Source organism: Ursus maritimus, unplaced genomic scaffold (genome assembly GCF_017311325.1).
Source record: "Ursus maritimus isolate PB19 unplaced genomic scaffold, ASM1731132v1 scaffold_8, whole genome shotgun sequence".
Taxonomy (NCBI): Eukaryota; Metazoa; Chordata; class Mammalia; order Carnivora; family Ursidae; genus Ursus; species Ursus maritimus.
Genome location: NW_024426996.1, coordinates 6,456,488 through 6,475,802, shown reverse-complemented (window position 1 = coordinate 6,475,802; position 19,315 = coordinate 6,456,488). Strand labels below are relative to the sequence as shown.

Sequence of the window (19,315 nt, the reverse complement as noted above, 5' to 3'; positions counted from 1 at the left end):
GAAAGAGTGTTAGGCAATAAACATTAGGATTTCAGAATATTAAATAAATGGAAATGATTCCATTTTAAATAAATGGAAACTATTAGCACATGAGTCAGGAGAACCAAGTTTTCTTGATGGCTGGAAAGACACTTTGTCATGTATTTCTGTAATTTTTGATGATTACATAGGATAAATATGTCCCCACATTCTTTACTGAACCAATGTCTTCATTGCTATGGTTGCTATGTCAACAAAACCCTGAAGCTCTTTCAGGTAAGAAGGAACCCGTCCAGAGTGGTTCTGATTTCTGCTCAGCTCTTGTTCTTTAGAGTACGAATAGCAAATATTTGGCACCCCCACCTTCCCTTACAGTGCATGTGTCCAAATAGTAAGTCGTTACATTCTTTTCTCTGGAGTCTGGATTTAGCTTCCCTTAGCCTCCCCAGCACAGAACCCTGGGAGGCTATCACTAAGCAGGAGTTAGCCTTCAAGATATGATGCATTTGCATCCCCAACCTAGCAAAGAACTTGCTGGTATGGGGTGTGTCTGCACAGTTAAGCAGGGTTTTCTATCAGATATCATATCACTGCTGAGTTTCACTTTAAAAAGATAAAGTAACTAATCCCAGCCAATTGTACATGAAATTTTTTCATTTGACAAACTCTTTAGAGTCAAATATATCTTGGTGCTTGGTGCTCGTACATAGGAGAACTCTTATAAATGCTGAATTAGAATCAATTTCCAAAATAACCTGGCAAGCCCTTTTACCGAAGGTCTGGGAACAGTTTCTCTTATAGTAACTATAAAAACTCTTTGAAATTGCACAGGTCAACCCTCTTTCCTTACAGATAATGCATCTAAAACCCTGAGAAGTTAACTTGTTGAAGTTCATCCGCTATTTACAAGCAAGCTACCCCATTATGTGGGTCTACATAGCGGTTATATTTGTTTCTTATAGAAATTACCATGAAATGTATGCGCTTAAAACACCGGAAATTTATTTTCCCACAGTCTGGAGACCAACAGTTTCACTGAGCCATACATGATCGAGGGGTCAGTAAGGCTGTATTCCCTCCGTAAATTCCCTGGGAGACTCCACAGCTTGTCGCTTCCAGATTCTGGTGGCTGCCAGTATTCCGTGGCTTGTAGCTACATCCATCCAATCTCTGCTTCTTCAGTCCCATGGCCTCCTCTCCTATTTGGGTCAAATCTCCCTCTGTCTTTCTCTTATAGGGACATTTGTGATGACATTTAGGGGCCACCTGGATAATCCAGGATAATCTCTCCATCTCAAGATTGTTAAGCACATCCACAAAAGGTCTTTTTCCCATGTAAGGTAAGATTTATAGGTTCCAGGGATTAGGACCCCAATGCCTTTGGGACCATTATCCAGAACAGTGGTGATGAGTGTGGAGCCTGGGTCTACCTGCCTGACTTTAACCCTGGTCCTGTATTTTAATGGAGGTTTGTATGCTTTTGTTTCGTCATCCCTAGAATGAGGATAATTACAGTATTTATCGTATAGGGTTATTGTGAAGAACAAATAAAGGAATATACACGAAAACCCTTACGAGGGCAGTGCTGTTACCTAAAAGCCCTCTGTAAATGTCCTCATTCAGAGACCCACTCCATCAAGCGCAAAGTTAAGTGCGGCTGTCAAACTCTTACAGAGTTCCTGGTTATACTGATATTCAATGAATTAAATAAATTACTTTATTCATTTACTTATTGCTACCAAGAGGCCACATTCCAAGTATCAGAATTAAGCTTCTTGCTTCCCAAACTGAGCTGGTCTTGACAACGTGGCTCGGGATCTAGGAAAATTAGGTAGTTGGAAGAGGCTCCTGGTGCAGTTACCTGCCATGCTTTCTGACCATCTTCTGTACTTCCTGACATGGGTCTGTCCTGGCATCGAGCCTCAAATCCAGCTGCTTTGCTAGGACTCACATTTTCATATTTCCAAATTTTCAGTTACTTCTTTTACATGTTCAGTGAACAGAGGGGTGCTGAACATTTTTTAAAAATTAAAAAAAATTGTTTTAATGTATTTTCAAAGTGCTCCTCTAGTGAATAAAATAGTTCTATGGTCACATTTAGTCATCGTACTTGTGTTTTTAGAAGGAAAAGAAGTATCTTTCTTCCAATAATGATAAAAGGTGTTAATTATGTTGTCATAGCAGAGTACCACTGATGCTTAAGTCACCAACTCGGGCTGTTCATGGGAAATAACCACTGTGAACTGGCCAGTGTAGCATATTTTGAGAGGACTCGATTACTCTTCTGAGCTTGGGGCACTTATTAAAAGTAAAAAATCCCTACCTTAAGGCTACTGAACCCTAAAACGTTTGCCATTTTTTAAGGAAGAGATTATCTTATCTTGGCTGGAATTAGAGAAAAAAATCATAATTTATTTTTATTTTTTTTTATTCAGCAACTCTGATAGTGATTGTTAAATGTAAGGGACACAATGTTGGATGGGGTTCTCTTTTTACTTGCTTTTTCTTCTCAAATATTGTAAAAGTTAAAACAAAACAAAGCCCAAGCAACCAAACAGCAAAAATGAACTACATGAAGTTTCCGCTATAATTAGGTTGAAAAGTCAGGAAGTGTCACGAGTTTGTTTAAAACTCAGATTTACCATTTCCTAAACAAGTGACTTGGCCAAGTTACCTAAGTTCCCCGTTCCTAAGTTACCAAGTTCCCGGCTTCTGTTTCAGTTTGCAAAATAAGGATAATAAGAGAACCTACCTCATAGGACTGTTGGGGGCTTATATTGGAGTTCTATTTTGTAAACTCCACATTTTAAAAAAGTAATGTTTTTGACCACTCTTAGGGATTTACAATGAACACTTCCATAATATCATAGTTTATACCAGAGATAGAGGTTGGAATGATCTTTAAGGAAAGCAGCAGAAGGATTATTTTGGCAAGGTCTTCAGTTTTACCCAGGGATGGCTATCCCTTACTGCACAGAGGTCTTTAAACAGAGAAATCCTAAGTGAACAAAGTCCCTGAAGAAGGGAAACACGTTCCAGCCATTCTTCTTTATTTCTTGACTTTGGGGCATTTATAGGACAAACATATTTGTATTCAGTTTTGCTAAAGGGTTTTTTAAAAAATAAATATTTTAGAACTAGAACTGCAAATGACATCCATTACAGAGAAAAGGAAGGAAAAAAAACCCGTACAAGCCACTCTTTTATATTCACACTGCATCTTTAGTTTTAGAAAAAAATGATTATATGCCATCACAATATTCTTTAAGGTATGTCTTAGGGATAAATAATAAGAAACATGCCAACTTTATGGATGAGGAGCCTGACATATCAAAAAGTTAAGGCTCTTTTCTCAGAGTACAAAGAAATGAATGCAAGGATTGCAGACAAGCTTTTTTTGCAAATAAGCAGTTTAGCCATAAACTTCCCTTTTCATCCAGCAGAAAACATTACTTTAACGACACATTTTAGTCCAGTGGGTTACCAGCCCTGCCTATAACACACAGAGAGCTGATTTCTCCCAAAATATAACTTATGAGACAGTGTTCTATCAACTGGTGTCTACCTCTCAGAATAAACATGAGCTATAAATGTCGATGGATTTGTGGGAACTCAGCGAATCGGGAATTTCTGTACAAACACAATAGAAAATATGTTTGAAAAAAATACAGACTGATGCAATCAGGTATGTCTTATGGTTTTTAATCTTGAAATAGGAACCATGTGATGAACTATTTAATGTAACAGTTGAGATTTATATGAAACAAGAAGAAATTTATGGTCAAAGATTTTTGTCTTACTACCAAAAAACGTCTCAATTGTGCAGTTAATCTTATCTAATTCAAAATCTGGCCTCTGTAACTTACAATTGGCTTGTTAAGGGCTTCAACCGTTGCACAAGGGATCAAACCATAGCTCAGAAATGCATGTTAGTAAACAGGCCATTTACTCTGGTGTGTTTGGTAAACTGGGCTGAACTCTACCAAGGTATTTGGTGTTAGGCTGCCAGGCTCTGTCATAACATAACCTAAATCTTTCGGGCCACCTGGTTAAAGAAATGTATTATTTCATCAAATCCTTATAATTTAGTATAATTTAATCTTTTTTTCTGCCCCATAGACAGATAGGAATGGAAAAGAAACACATAAGGTCATGAGCAATGACTTCTATATATAATAATTCACAATAATTCACAAGATTACGTCTGTTTAATTGAAGATACCACTGCCCCACAACAGAAATATTAATTGATTCCTTTAAGAGACTTCTTGAGTTCCTACACTATGCCAGGCACCACTGTAGACATTTTGAATTCATCAGTGAATGAACCAAACAAAAATCTTTGCCCATGTGGATCTCACTTTCTAAGGGGGTGGGGGAGATAGACTATAATCCATGAACATAATAAATAAGCAAATACACAGTAGGTGAGAAGTTGATAAGTGCTATGAAGAAAATCAATAAGTACAAAAATGTACCGGAGTCTTGAAGTGGGGATGGGGAGCACAGAAGCAATCACTTTACCTGATGTCCTTGAATTACGTGGCTGATAAAACATCTTTCCTAAAAGAATGTATCATTAGCACTGAATAACATCATCACTTTGTCCCATCTTATGCTTTCAGTTTAATTCAATTTCATTCCATTTGTTTATGTCTTCAGTTACTCAGCACCAACCACGTGCACAGCACTATTTTTAGGCATTGGGGGCATCACGATAAAGAAAATAAAGTGCCTGATCTTGTGAAGCTTATATTATGGTGGAGACAGTCAACATAAAAGGAAACAAAGAATAATGAGGGGAAATGCTCTCAAGAAAAACTAAAGCAGGTTTGGGGTTAAGAGAGTGACAGAGTTGGGATCAGTGGGCTTTAGGTCAATTGGTCAGGGTTGACCCCTCTGAAAAGGTGACACCTCAGCAGAAATCTGAATGAAAGAAGAGAGTGAGCCTGACCCACATTGAAGAATTGGGGAAGAATATTCTGGGTGGGAAGGCACAGGTATTACAAAGAGCCTATATTTGAAATGAGTGTACTGCATTCTGAAATCAAGGAAGCCGGTGTGGTTGGACACGACCCAGCAATAGGAAAGAGGCCGGAACCCGAGGCCTTCCAGTACTTCTGCACAATGTAATAGTGAGCTGATAACATTATGCCCGTGGAAAATAAGATCATTTTGTGAACTACCACCTGACACAAAAATCACCGTGAGTCCCCTCCTCTCCTGTCGGTACCCAGAGTATTTATTAGAAGCGTGGACTCTCTTGCTGGTCAGACCAGCTTCTCCATATACCAGCCGTGACCTCAGGCAGGATTTTTAATCTCCCTTTGTTGTCAATTTTCCCATCTGTAAAATAGTGATTATTGCACCTGTCACATGGAATTGTTGCAAGGATCGAATGAGCTAATCCACCAAGTGTTGGCCAAAGGGGATAAACTTTGTTACTAAATGAGTAAGTTCTGGGAATATTCTTCTGCAGCATGGTGACTACAGTGAATCACACTGTATTAGGTACTTGAAATTTGTTAAGAGAGTAGGTTTTATGTGTTTTCACTAAAAGGAAAAAAAAAAAGGTAACTGAGGTGAGAAACAAAGTGATTGAAACAGTGCCACCATTTTGACCATTAATTCTAGAGCCCAACTGTCTAGTACTAGCCACAGGGGGCTCTTGAACAGCTGAGCTGTAGCTAGTCTTAATGGACAAGTACTGTAAGTGTAAACACATCAGATCTCAACGATAATCATGCAAAAAAGAATATAAGGTATTTCATTAATGCTTGTTTATATTAGTTACTTTGTTGGAGTAATAGTTGAGATATACTGGACTAAAAAAATATATTACTAAAATTAATTTTGCCTGTTTCTTTTTACTTTTTTAAGGTTGACTACTGGAAAAGTTTAAATGGCATAGGTGGCTGGTATTACGTGTCTCTGGACACTGCTGTTCTGGATAGAATGTGAGACATTACAGACCCACAAATGTGAACCAGGCTTGGTCCAAACCCACAGGTGGTCACAAGGTGGTTCTGATCCCAGGGAAAAGGACAAGTGAGCAATGAGAGATGAGCAGAGGGCCACCTTGATCTTCCTTCATTCTTCCCAGGAACTATCATGTTTCAATCTGTGGCCAGTGGCCTTTGTGATTTATTGGTTTGCACACAGAATAAAGAAAAAAATCCTTAGGAACTAGCCTGCCATTCCCAGGAAGATGGATTCTCTGTGCACATAAATCTACTCTGACTCCTGAATCGTAGGAGAAGGGTGACCATATGCAGTGCTCCTCCATCCTCGGGCATGGGGGAAAAGTTACAACCTAATTGTATGCGAACTGGCAGAGAATTTCATCCTCTAGGATTGAGAGCCAAGGCCTGGGACATGAAGTTGTAAAACAAGAAGAAACTTTTTAGTTCTTAATGTTAACTCAGAAAAGAAAAGAAAAGAAAAGAAAAGAAAAGAAAAGAAAAGAAAAGAGAAGAAAAGAAAAGAAAAGAAAAAAATGTTAGCTCAGTATGGATAAGTTTCAAAATGCACAAATAAAGTTTAAATCATAATACCTGTTGTTATGAACACCTACTATCATTCACCGAGCATTTGTTTTGTGTCTGGCACTATGCCATATGCTTTACAAGTTTATCCAATTTAATCTTAAAATAACCCTATCATTTACATTTCACGGTTGATGAAACTAAGGCTCAGAGGGGTTAAGTCACGTGACCAAGGTCATATTAGTAAGTGATGGAACTAGGATTTGGACATAAGTCAGCCTGGCTCCAAAACCTGTCCTCTAGCCATTTCACGATGCTACTGACATTGTATCCCTCCCCACAGACAACAACCAGCACATCACCAACAATGACAACATCAAAACAGCAGCCCTATCAAAATGAAGACATTGCCCAGAGAATGACAGTGTTTGCTAACATTTTGCCTCAATTATATTCCTACCTTAACACTAGGAATTTTCCCACTGGCTTTATAATAAGAGATACTGGAAAAACAACCCAACGAAACTGATAGCCATATTCTCATAAAGGCTCCACTTGGGGTAGACTTGAGGTCTCTCCGAAGCAACTCCTCTCTGCAGTGGAAGCCACGGCACCCACGTAGGACACTGGCACAGCCCTCTAGCAAACGTGCACCATTCTAGAGCAGGCATGTGATGTTCTCAGCCCGTGCCTGGCTAAATTCTAACTTCCATATTTCCTTTTTTTCTCTTCTGCTTTGATTGTGTCACAAACTTATTTTTATATTTTATATAGTTTGAATAAATGAAATATTATAAGTGAATAAACACATAGCCAATATTCATTCCTGCCTTATAAACTTCTGAAAATAGAGCTTTTTTGTGAAAGAACAAGGAGCCCCTCTATCATACACATGAGTATAAGTCTAATTAGATGAGACATAATTGCATTTATTTAACCTTAACATCATAGTTATCTTTGCCTGAGACAACTTTAAACTTTAATTGCAGTTTATGTGATGGCCATCTGTCAAATATAACTGGGCAAAGCCCCACAGGCTCACGTGAAACAGGGCAAACTAGGAAATCCACAAGCTTCGTACAATATTAGCAAGAACTTGCTTGGTAGAAATCAGTCTTAATAAAGAGTAATGAAATTTAACCTTTTTTTAAAAAACATGATAGAAATCTATATGGTTACAGCTTTATATATCGGATGGTGTTCTTTGGCCACACACACATATATGAGTTCAGTAAAGTATGGAACTACAGGCAAACTGTTCTTCAATTTTTATCACATGAAGACGAAAAGGGGCCATGAGCAAATTAATCTCTTACTAAGAGTTTGTTTTCTTATTATTTGAAAATGTCAAATTACGTTCAGCAAAGTTTATATAATACATTGCAAAGAAAGATGGGGTTCTTATATGTATTTAATTTTTATGTGCAGAATAGGGACATACATAGAGTGTATACACACACACACACACACACACACACCATACATACGCTATGATATTATATATATACAGGTATATATATATATTTGGAATTGGCATAATGAGATTCTCATTTGGAACTATGCAGTCCTTAAAATTTAGCTTTTAGGCAAGCCAGTTGAGTATGGAATATAAATTCGCAATTTTAAATATTCATTATAATTGATATTAATAAACACATAGCACTGAAAGATATATAGTCTTATATCATTGTACCTCTTTTGATTATAATTAGAAGCTAACTTTGAATTCATTTAAATATTTGACCAAAACAATTAGTTTCTTGTTTCTTTTTAAAATGTTTAAAAATATCGTTGAGCTTCATAATTAATACAATAAAGTCTTCAAGATTTGTGGTAGACGATTATAGTGAGTGTAGGGGCATGCTAATGAGATCCCTTTTCAGGACTGACCCCACTTTTTGGGAGTGTTGCCTGTGAGAAAGCTCTGTGCTTCTCTCCTGAACTGCCCTCAGTTGAGAAGAACTGACTTGACCCAGGTCACACAAGCTGGTAGGGATTGGGAGTAAAACAAGGGCCGGCATCCATTGACTACGGATGGAGGAACAAAGGCCCACTCACCACTGTATTACAAGATGGGGCAACTCTGAAGGGCCATGTGCACTCTAGAGCTCCCTGTGGAGCCATCCTTTGTCATACCTGCCCTGCAGCTCAATTTCTCCTTCTGCCCAATCCTACAGCCTGCATTCCTCCACGGGTACTGTTCCTAAGAGTACTCTTCAGGACATTGCCCGCATGCGTGTCTCCATCTCAGAGTCTATGTCATGGCGAATCCATGTAAGACAAAGAGAAAACCTCTTTAGATATGCTCTGAGAGGAAAGATTAATATATAGCATTTTAATAAACTTCACTGAGAATTTTTTATAACACTTTTAATTCAACAAAATTTATTAAACATCTATGATGTTCTAGGCATTGTGCTAAGCACGAAAGATATAAAGTTAAGCAAAACTGAATTAAGCAAAATTGATTTCAAAGAACTTGCTGGCATGAAACACAGACATTACAACAAGTGAATATAATTCAACTGAGACAAGCCCTATATTAAGAGAATGGACACACTGCTCTGAAAGGATTGAGAAAGGAATGCCTATCTCTCTGGAGACCCATGAGACAAGAATGACTTCACTAAGGACATTTGAAACAAATTCTTCAAAAAGCTCAAGCCTCTTGAATCATTCTTTCTTCTCTCTCTGTCAGATCTCACATCCAATCTTTCAACAAAAGCTATTACCTCCACCTTTAAATATACAATAGTCCCCCCTTGTCTGCCGTTTTGCTTTCGGTGGTTTCAGTTAGCCCCAGTCAACTACAGTCCAGAAGCAGATGATCTTCCTTGTGACTTATCATCAGAAGGCCAAGAGTGGCCTAATGCTATGTCACAATGCCTGTGTCACTCACCTCATCACACAGGCATTTTATCATCTCACATCATCCTGAGAAGAAGGGCGAGTACAGCACAGTAAGATATTTTGAGAGAGAGACCACATGCACTAACAGTTATTACAGTATATTGTTACAATTGCTCTATTTTATCATTATTGCTGTTAATCTCTTACTGTGCCTAATTTAGAAATTAAGCTTTATCATAGGTATATACAGAAAAAAACATAGCATATATGGGGTTGGTAGTATCTGCGGTTTCAGGCATCCACTGGGGGTCTTGGAACATATCCCCCCGCAGATAAGGGGAACTGCTGTATCCAAGAGCCAGGCTGCACCCTCTCCGCCGCTTCTAATCTATGCAAGTCTAACAACTCTCAGAGACACAGCCTCACAAGGACTTTGTGCTTCTACCCTTGATCTATTCTCAACACAAGTCGTGATTCTGCTAACACGGAAGTCAGATCATGAACTGCTCTGCTGAAAACATTCCAAAGTTCTCTTCTCTAAGCACCAAAGCTATGACACCTACAGGGTCCTGGGCCATCCGCCTAGGAAGGCCAGCGCACGCCTGCCTCGGAGTATTGGTGTTCGTGGCACTTCCTGCTCCCTCTGCCTCAGTCCCCCTGCCCCTCCTTCAGGCTTCTTCAACTATCAACATCTTCCAGGGCAATTCCCTGACAACCCTCCCCCAGCACAGCATACCCTCTTTTCCTGCTTTACTACTCTTCGTAGCGCTTACCATCTGCTCTGGTCGTGATGATTACTTATCTCATTTCGAGTTTGCCCTTGCCCACCTCAACAGAAACTCTGCGAAGGCAAGGCTCTTTACATGTCTTGGTTTTGGCTCCATACCCAGTACCTACAACTGTGGCAAGAACAGAGTAGATGCTTACTAAATATTGTTAAATGAATGTTTACAAATAATGAAGAGAATGAGAGAAGGGGGAAAGCCTTCAGTGTGAACAGTCACTGGAAAGCACGGAAACCAAAGTCTTGCTAATCTAGTGTGACGAAAATGGAAACGTTCTCTGTGGTTGGAGCTGGAAACATAGGTTTCCATGAACTACGGTTGTCATGGGCTGAACTATTCACACGTTGAAGTCCTCACTGTCAAGACCTCAGAATATGACTTTATTTAGAGACAGGGCCTTTAGAAAGGGAGGTGACGAAGTTAAAATGAGGCCTTTAGGGTGGATTTAATCCAATGTGACTGGTGTCTCTACAGGAAGAGAAATTTGGGCCTGGGGTCACAGAGGAAAGAATGTGCAAAGATGTGGAGAAATCAGCCATCGACAGGGCCAGGAGAGAGGCGCTCGGAGAAGCCAGCACTGTTGGCACCTTGACCTCAGACTTGCTGTTTCCAGAACTGTGGGCAAAGAGATTTCTGCTGGTTAAGCCACCTGGTCTGTGGCACTTTGTACGCCGGCCCCAGCAGACTTGCATGACGGCATATGGCATCGTAAGGAATCTTTACTTTATCTCACAGGCCACTGTAACATTTCAGCAGGAAGGGAGGCGATCTGCAGAGATCTGAGTTTTAGGAAGATCGCATCTGTGGTAACATGGACGATGCGCTAGAAAAGCGAAACAACGGGAGCCATGGGGACTAGCTGGGGCGTGTTAGTAGCGGCTTCTGATCTAGATCAAGCAGGAGGGGAAGGGAAGAGGAGAGCAGGGAACTGGGAGAAGCCTCAGAGCCAAAACTGTTGGGACGCAGTGACGTGTGATAGGTGGGTGATACTGACATCCATCACTTTCAATTTAATAAAATGCAGACATACAAAAGAGTTCCAATAATATAATTCACAGGGATTTCAGTGGTCTCAGACTTGAGAAAATACCCCAGTATGCAACCTTAAGACAGATTAAAGCAGCATTCATACTGCTCAAAATGTGAATAGCACTCACTGAGAAAAGGGGCTTGCAAAGAGAGCTGCAGGCTACATCTCTTTCTTTGGCATAATATGCATTCGCATATTTAAAAATCTGAGAATTTTGCAATGAATAAACCTATTTAACTTTGTTCAAAAAAAAAAAATTCCCCACCTTTATTTGATTATGGAACCCTTTTTTGTAAGGCACTTCTTAACCTCTCCATAAACATGAATACTCCAGAATTTAACACAGTTTGGAAAACAGCGGAGTATTTGATGCACTTGAATCGTTCCAAAAAATAAACAGAGAAGCTTTGTATGGGTAATTTCTATTTCCAACAGTAAAAATAATCAACATTGCTCTAACACATTGGTGGAATAAACTCATTAAAGGAATATAGTTGGTTTTCCTGTAGCCTAATTCTTACCAGATTAAAAAAAGAAAACTCAGGATCTTTTAAAAGTATCGCTAATTCTTTCACATCTCTAAAGAGAAACTGTCCATGTCTTGAAACAAAAAATAATATTCTGGTGACTTAAGGGGCAAGTGTAGCTCAAATGCAGAAATCTGGGAGTTCTGACTGGGGTTCTTTGAATCTAGAGCCAGTGACAGTCTACATTTTCCCACATTCCACCATGTTCTGGAGCCCAGGGTGTCCATGTGCGATGACTCACATGCGATGCGCACATAGGCCTTCCTGCTCTTCGTGGTGCCCGCTGAGCTCCAGGCCACACACTGGCACCAGTAATCTTCAGGCCCAAAGAGTTCTTCGACTTGCTGGCGTGAAATCTCAATGCTCACTTCCCGGACAATGAGACCTGCCAAGAGAAAGGGAGATTTAAGTCAGGAGAAGGCTTGTACTAGCGAACTACAAAACATCGCACCGTGTGTTTCCCCCCAGTGATCCATCTTGATGCATCCATCAACATCCCAGATATTGTCTCTTTCCACCTGTGATTTTCCTCTGGCTCCCGTTATTTGACTCCCAACTTTTTCATTTTCTTATTTGCTATTTCAAATCTTCCTCTTTCATCTTCTGATGAAAGTAGAACTATCACTGCACAAAATTACACTTTTTCCCCAAATAGTCTGACAAATATTCAACCTTCGCTGAGTTAGCTTCCCTGGTGTATTCAAACATGAACATGAATTTCACCCCTTCTAAGGATTGTATCCCCATTATATAGGTCATGAGTAAGATATCCGTGTGCTATACAGAACCTTACAAGGATTAAGTCTTCCTAACTCCTCACATGAAATGACAGAGAAGAACCTAAAACTGTAATTGTAACTATATAAATCATAAACATATATTGGCTTATGTATATAAATATAGATACCATATTTTATTATAGTATCATCTGGTACCATACAGCTATATACAGTTTTACAACACTTTACATGGTTTTACAATAACTGGATCTTCCTAACTCTTCACAAGAAATGAGAATGACTTAAAACTATAATCATAAGTATGTAATTCATAAATATATGTATCAGCTTTTATTATAATATGACCTCTAGTACTCTATAAATATGTGGTGATTATCTAAAACTAAGTTATTTTCGTAGTTGTATTTTAGTTATTAAGGCACAATGTTTTCTTTAAAAAAAAATACTAGGCTTAGTTAACAAATCCCTGCTATTCTATCCAAAGAATGTATGACTTTAAAGTTTTCATACATAATATTTTGAAAGCCCGAATGCTTCTCTATAATTGTAATGTAACCAAAATCCTGTTAAAGTGGCTTCCAGCTAAAACGCTCAAATAATTGGATTTTATTTTACAGCATTATGGAATCCTGAATAACAAAAATTTAAGAATCTGGGATTATCATTTTAAGAGTATTTATCTTGATGTATCAAGGCCTATTTCAGAGAGTCATTCTGCAAGGTGCCTCTTTGCACTGAGCAAGAAGGATCATCTGAACAATGTATGTGGGCAACTGCCAATTTTCCTGCACACTCTTTTGGAATGAAGTGCCTGTTGAGAGAACTAACAGGGAGACCCTTAGGGTTAAGTATAAGCACAGTAAGAAAGATGAACTATATTGCTTTGTACTTTTTATTCATGTATTCATTCATACATTCATTGAACAAATATTTATTTCATATCAGTTATGGAAAATATATTGCCCTAGGCACTTGTGAATCTCTGATGTGTAGGATAGTCATTACCCTCAATGAACTTATACCATTGTGAAGAGAGTACATATTAACTACAGATTATGCAATTTATTATTTGACTGCAATTGCGTTCAATGCTACAAAGGAGAAGTACAGAGAAAATGAGAGTGAATAACAAGTGAACCCAACTTAGTATGAAGGATTCAACATGAGTTAAGTTGGTTAAGTTATATAGGGAGAGGGAGAGAACGTATGGGAAGAAGCAGAAAAGAGAATGAGGAGATTGGGAACCCAGAAGACAGCTGAGCACCAAACACAGAGATAGTGGCATGAGATGAAGCTAGAGGCAAGAAAAAGATCAGTCAATACATAGTCAGTCTTGTAGATCAGTGGTTCTCAAAGTGTGGCCCCAGAACAGTTTCATCAGCATCACCTGGGAACTTGGGTCCCACTCCAGACTCAAATTGAATAGGAAACCTTGAGAATTGAACCCAGTGATTTGTGGTTTAACACGCACCCGAAGAATGTAGATGCATGCTATAGTTTGAGAACCGTTGCACACCATGTTTAGAATTTGGAATTTCTTCCTGAAAGTCACAAATATCATAGAAGTGTTTTAAGCAAGTAGATGGCATCATCAGATGAGAATTTATACACACACACACACACACACGCACATGTATGTCTGATATGTATAAGATATAGAGCTTAGTTCCTAGAAGGTATGATTTCTTAAACTGTGTGACCATGACTTCTTGGTATAGGTGACATGAAGGTGTCATCTAAAGACACTAAAAAAGAGTATTCCAGAACTTACCCAAAAACCTAGAACATGCTCAAATGGGTACAAGCCCTCAGGGAGATTAATAAACACCCAATAGAAGTAGATGCTGTCCCACTGGGGAAATTAGCAATATTTGCTATCAAGAACTGAGGGGACTTGAGTCATGGGAACAACTAAGCCCTTAGATCCACTCAAGGGTCCCTGAACTGAAATGAAGCCCAGGAAAGTGGATTTTATAAGCCCGAAGCAGGGCAAGATCCTGATGGGACAACTCTCTGATCAAAAGTTTATTAAATAAATGTCTTGAAAATTAGCAAGACTTTTATGCTTACACATTGACCCTTTAAAAAGAATTTTCAAGAGGCACCTGGGTGGCTCAGTCAGTTAAGCATCTGCCTTCAGCTCAGGTCATGATCCCAGGGTCCTGGGATAAAGCCCTGCGTCGGGCTCCCTGCTCAGTGGGGAGTCTGCTTCTCCTTCTCTCTGCCCTCCCTCCACTCATGCGCGCTCTCTCTGTCAAATAAATAAAATCTTTAAAAAAATAAAAATAATTTTCAAGTAACTGCATGTCTAAATCCCTCACTCCTCTATAAAAAGATTAGTGTATTATTTTAGTCAATGTCCAAATAAGTCAATTCTCCACAGCAGAAATCCCAACTTATTAACAAAAAACACTACTCCCTTTTCGCTTTCATAATCTCTGCTTAGGTCCTCTCATTTTCCCGTCCTACTGTGATTATTCTCATTTTCTGGTATCTAGACGTTCGCGGAATGATGGAGCACAGCTTTCCCCCTCGCCTCCCACCCTTCTTTTTATTCCACTCTCTGGTATTTCATACTTTTGCCTGTTTTATTTGTTTATACCTCCTCTCTTCATGCAGAAATTCAGTTACTGGAAACAAAACTCTTCCTTTAAAAGTTGTTGCAGTAAATTTACAGTCACCGAAGGGCTGATAAGCCTGCAGTGTGTATTTCCTCAGAACTGTAATGGCTTTTTCCAAAACGCAGGGCAGCAACAAATGGGCTCAGGATATTAAAACCACACACACATATTTTGTGTCCCAAGATGATAACTTCAGGTTTCATTCCTTATCCCCTGCCTCCCCTCCCCGCCTTTTTACTTAAAGCAATTACAGGAAACCTAATTTTTAAATGCTAGGGTAACTTCACTAGGGCCACTGTATCCTTCAGCCCAAACAGGCTCATGGATGTTTCTACTGACCACAAATCTGAGGGTTTTTAACAAGCCACAGACCGACCCTCCTGTTCAGGGATTATTCTAGTATGAATGTGCTGAATTGTGGGGCTCAGGCTCCCTGTGGGTGCAGGAGTCAAGCACACACCGATTTTTGTCTCTAGCTTCAGAGACGCCCCATTCAGGAGGAGATGGATTATTAGTTGTGTACAGTCGTCGTGCCACAGGCCCAAAGTTTACACTCCAACTTCTGGTCAATACCACTAGAACAAGAAAGAACTGAAGCCGCAAGTCTCTAAACACGTACAGCTTAGCATGCCCTACAAGCAGCTGCGTTATTCAAGCTCTGAGATGTCTTCTTATATCCCATCTTTTCATTACCATAGGTAAGTTCATTACCTATGACATTCTGCTCATCAAACCAGAGGCTAGTGCTTTGGGTAAAAGTAGGTAATATTCTTTCTCTTTGAAAGTAAAATTTTAAATCTGCTTGAAGTCCTGAGATGGAAAAAGCAAGCTGCCTTGAAATTTGTAATGCCATCAGCATTACTTCCAAGGTGGGCTGCTTTGAAGAGCATTTGGGAACTGGAAATTGGTTTCAGGTTACTTAAGGGTGGGGGGAAAAGCTTCGCTCTACAGATTTACTCAAATACAAATGTGTATTTTCCATCACGTCTGATAAGATCAAAGATTTTCCATCAGCATTCTTCCTTTAATAGTGGCATCTCCAGGATGCCTGCTGTTTGAAGTTTGCAGTGATCTGCTTTTATAACAGGATTCATTGTGGTTTGGGAGCCAGAGTGCAGGCAAGTAATTAGCATGCTGTATCAAGAAGTCTTATAATTAATATGAATATGCACTTACTAATAGGGAGCTTCAAATGATTTGAGAAATCCAGATGCAAATGCAACCCTCTGACTGGATCTTTGTAAGGCTATACATGCATATGGCAATAAAATGGTAAAATGATATTTATTCCTTATCTTTAGCAAAATTTTAATTTTATAATAGTGTTCAGGCACCACAAATAGTGTTTTTCTAGAGTTTATTATAAAATGATCACAAATACATGATGAATACTATTGTATAATTATTTAAAGCGATATCTATATTCCCTGAGAAATATAATCTGTAGTACTGTCAGCAAACATTAAGAGTCCACTAATGTCAAAAATTATGTTAAGGTCCAGAAATATAAAGAAGGAAAAAACATCGCCTCCTGCATTGTGCTGTTCATTTATCTTGTTTATGAGGTTCTACTCCAAAATTGTGCAACATCTCAGAAGATTTTTTAACATGCAGTCATCAAATCCTCGCCTTCTGATACCCCATGTACATTTCACTAAACAGCATCCTAAGCCCACATTAGACGTAGGTGTTATGTATGCCTGAGTTGTATTTATTCTTTTTTTTTTTTAAGATTTTATTTATTTATTCGACAGAGATAGAGACAGCCAGCGAGAGAGGGAACACAAGCAGGGGGAGTGGGAGAGGAAGAAGCAGGCTCATAGCGGAGGAGCCTGATGTGGGGCTCGATCCCATAACGCCGGGATCACGCCCTGAGCCGAAGGCAGACGCTTAACCGCTGTGCCACCCAGGCGCTCCCTGAGTTGTATTTATTCTTAATTACTGTATCTTTCATAAGGCAAAGGGAAGGTTTGAGATATCATGTCGTGTAGACCTACCAATTCGGCTCCCTCCAACACTTTCCCTATTGGAAGAAGAGCTGCAGAAGTCACTCAATCAAATCTCATTAAAGCACATTTCACAGGACAGAGGTTGGTGAGAAATGTATTAAGCTGCAGGTAGGGATGATCTGGGATATATTACAACACGTTATTGAATTAGCGTGGTCTCTTTTTCATGCTTTCTTCCAGAGCTTAATCCTATTAGTTTTCACTAATATGATCTAAAGTATGGTACATATCAGTTCTAGATGTCTTAATATAAATTAAAAATAACACAAAATAGCAGCATTATTTAAAAGGATGTCATACCAAAGAAAAAAAAAACCAACCAAACAACAACAAAAAAACCCTGACAATTATATCATCTACTCACTAAAATAACCAAAATATGGTAACCTGAAAGGCAGAACTTTACAATCAATATATGGTTTTATGTTACATGAAGTCATCTGACAATCTTTAAACTACATCAGGAAAAGAAGACACTGTAAACACACAATTTATCAACTTTTCTCTGAAGTATTTTCCTTGGATTTTTAATATAATATTTAATATATAAACAGGCCATCTAATTAACTAAAATTACTTTGTAAAATTGAAAATTATAATTTACTGGTATATTAGATTTACTATAAGTATAATTTTGTTAATTACATTTTTTAATCTTTGTGGTCAAGATGAATTTACCTAAAAGTCAAAGAATAACATGGCTGGGACTGGAGGGTTCAGGGCGTTGCTTGGAAGCATTTCACACCTAGGTCATTGACCTGAGTTCCTTTTTTACGTGATAATTTCTAGTTACTCGGTTCCCTTTGGCATTCTGTGTCCAATGAGGGTCTGTGTTTTGTTTTGTTATGTTTTTTTTTTTTTTTTTGTCTAGAACTGAGAAGAAAATATTTATTGGATTGTGTATCTGGAGTGGAGAGACTTAGAGTGCTTTTAGAAAGTTATATGACAACCACAGATAAATACAGTTTTTCTCCCTTAAAACTTGAAATGTTAATTGCAAGATGATATTAAAATAGTTATAAATGATACTCTGACAACATTAATGCTGTTTTCCCTTTCCTTTGCAGAAATGTCAGGTTTTAGGTATTACAGGAGAACCAGTCCTCCTATTTTTGACTGGACTTTCCAACCACTGCCAAACTTAGAGCTGCAAGTATAAATGATAATTGCAGTGGTAAGTATGCAAAAGGCTCTTTCTTATATACAAAGTGGTAATGAGCTGATAGATTAATCTACCAGTTGTGGCTCATCATTTAACTCCCATTCTAAACTTTGGTGATAGAAAACCTGTCGAATGTCTGTTCCAAGAAGTCTTTCTGAGACCAAAATGGGAGCTATAATCTTTCTGTATTTAACTTCTGCCTTGTGTATCAATGTTCTTTGGAATATAAAGATGTGATTTTGTAAAACTGTGATGGCAATTAAATTTGGAAGCTCACAAAGCATAGTCCATTGACACAGCAAATATATTACTCATCTAAATATTTTTCATAAAACATAAAACTTTTTACATATATATTTGAAGATATATTCTAACATTTTTCTTTAAAGTATAATTCTTAATAATTAAATCATAACTACATGCATTACTTTCTGTTTTTATTTCATGCACTACATTGGTAATTTCAATAGAAGTAATCGTAACAAAATTAAAAAAAAAAATCCTGTCCATAAGGGTTGGGGGGGGGATACTCTATTCTTGGAGATGGATTTAACCATGAACTTATGAATTACAGACCTAATTATTGCTCTACCCTTATTATTACTCTCCCCTTATTATTATCAGTCACTCATTTAAGAGGTATTTATAGAGACTCAGCCATGTGCCATGCACTGTTCTATGTGCTGGGGACACAGTGGTAATGAAGGCAGATAAGGTTTCTGTCCTTCACAATTCATTGTGGAGATAGGGTTGAGCACTTATTTTATGCACTGTCATTTATTTCCAAGATAGCCATAGAGATGAATTGCTTACGATCCTTTCTTAGAAGTTTACTGTCTACTACTAAAAACAAGTAGGAGTTGACTGAGTAACTCTGTCATATGCATTGTGCATGCATGAGTACAGTTACTGGCACACAAATTCGTCCAGTTAATGCATGTTAAATGAATGAATGGTTTACACATATATAGCTATAATACCAAGTAGTGTTAAATTCTAGATACAAGTAAATTGAATTGTAACTCAGAGGAGTAAAAGTAACTAGAATTTATTGAACATCTACCATGTGTTCATCTGCATAATGATCCTTGCAAATGGGTATTGTTATACCTATAATATAGGGAAAG

General features: G+C 38.4%; 1 protein-coding gene across 1 annotated transcript in view; it reads right to left on the bottom strand.

Annotated features, from left to right (window-relative positions):
- UNC5C (unc-5 netrin receptor C) overlaps window positions 1–19,315 on the bottom strand; it is a 335,202-nt gene that overhangs the window by 101,489 nt on the left and 214,398 nt on the right. Inside the window, exon 3 of the mRNA XM_008707176.2 lies at window positions 11,898–12,041. Within this exon, the coding sequence (XP_008705398.1) occupies window positions 11,898–12,041 (144 nt within the window). The remainder of the gene's footprint in view (window positions 1–11,897; window positions 12,042–19,315) is intronic.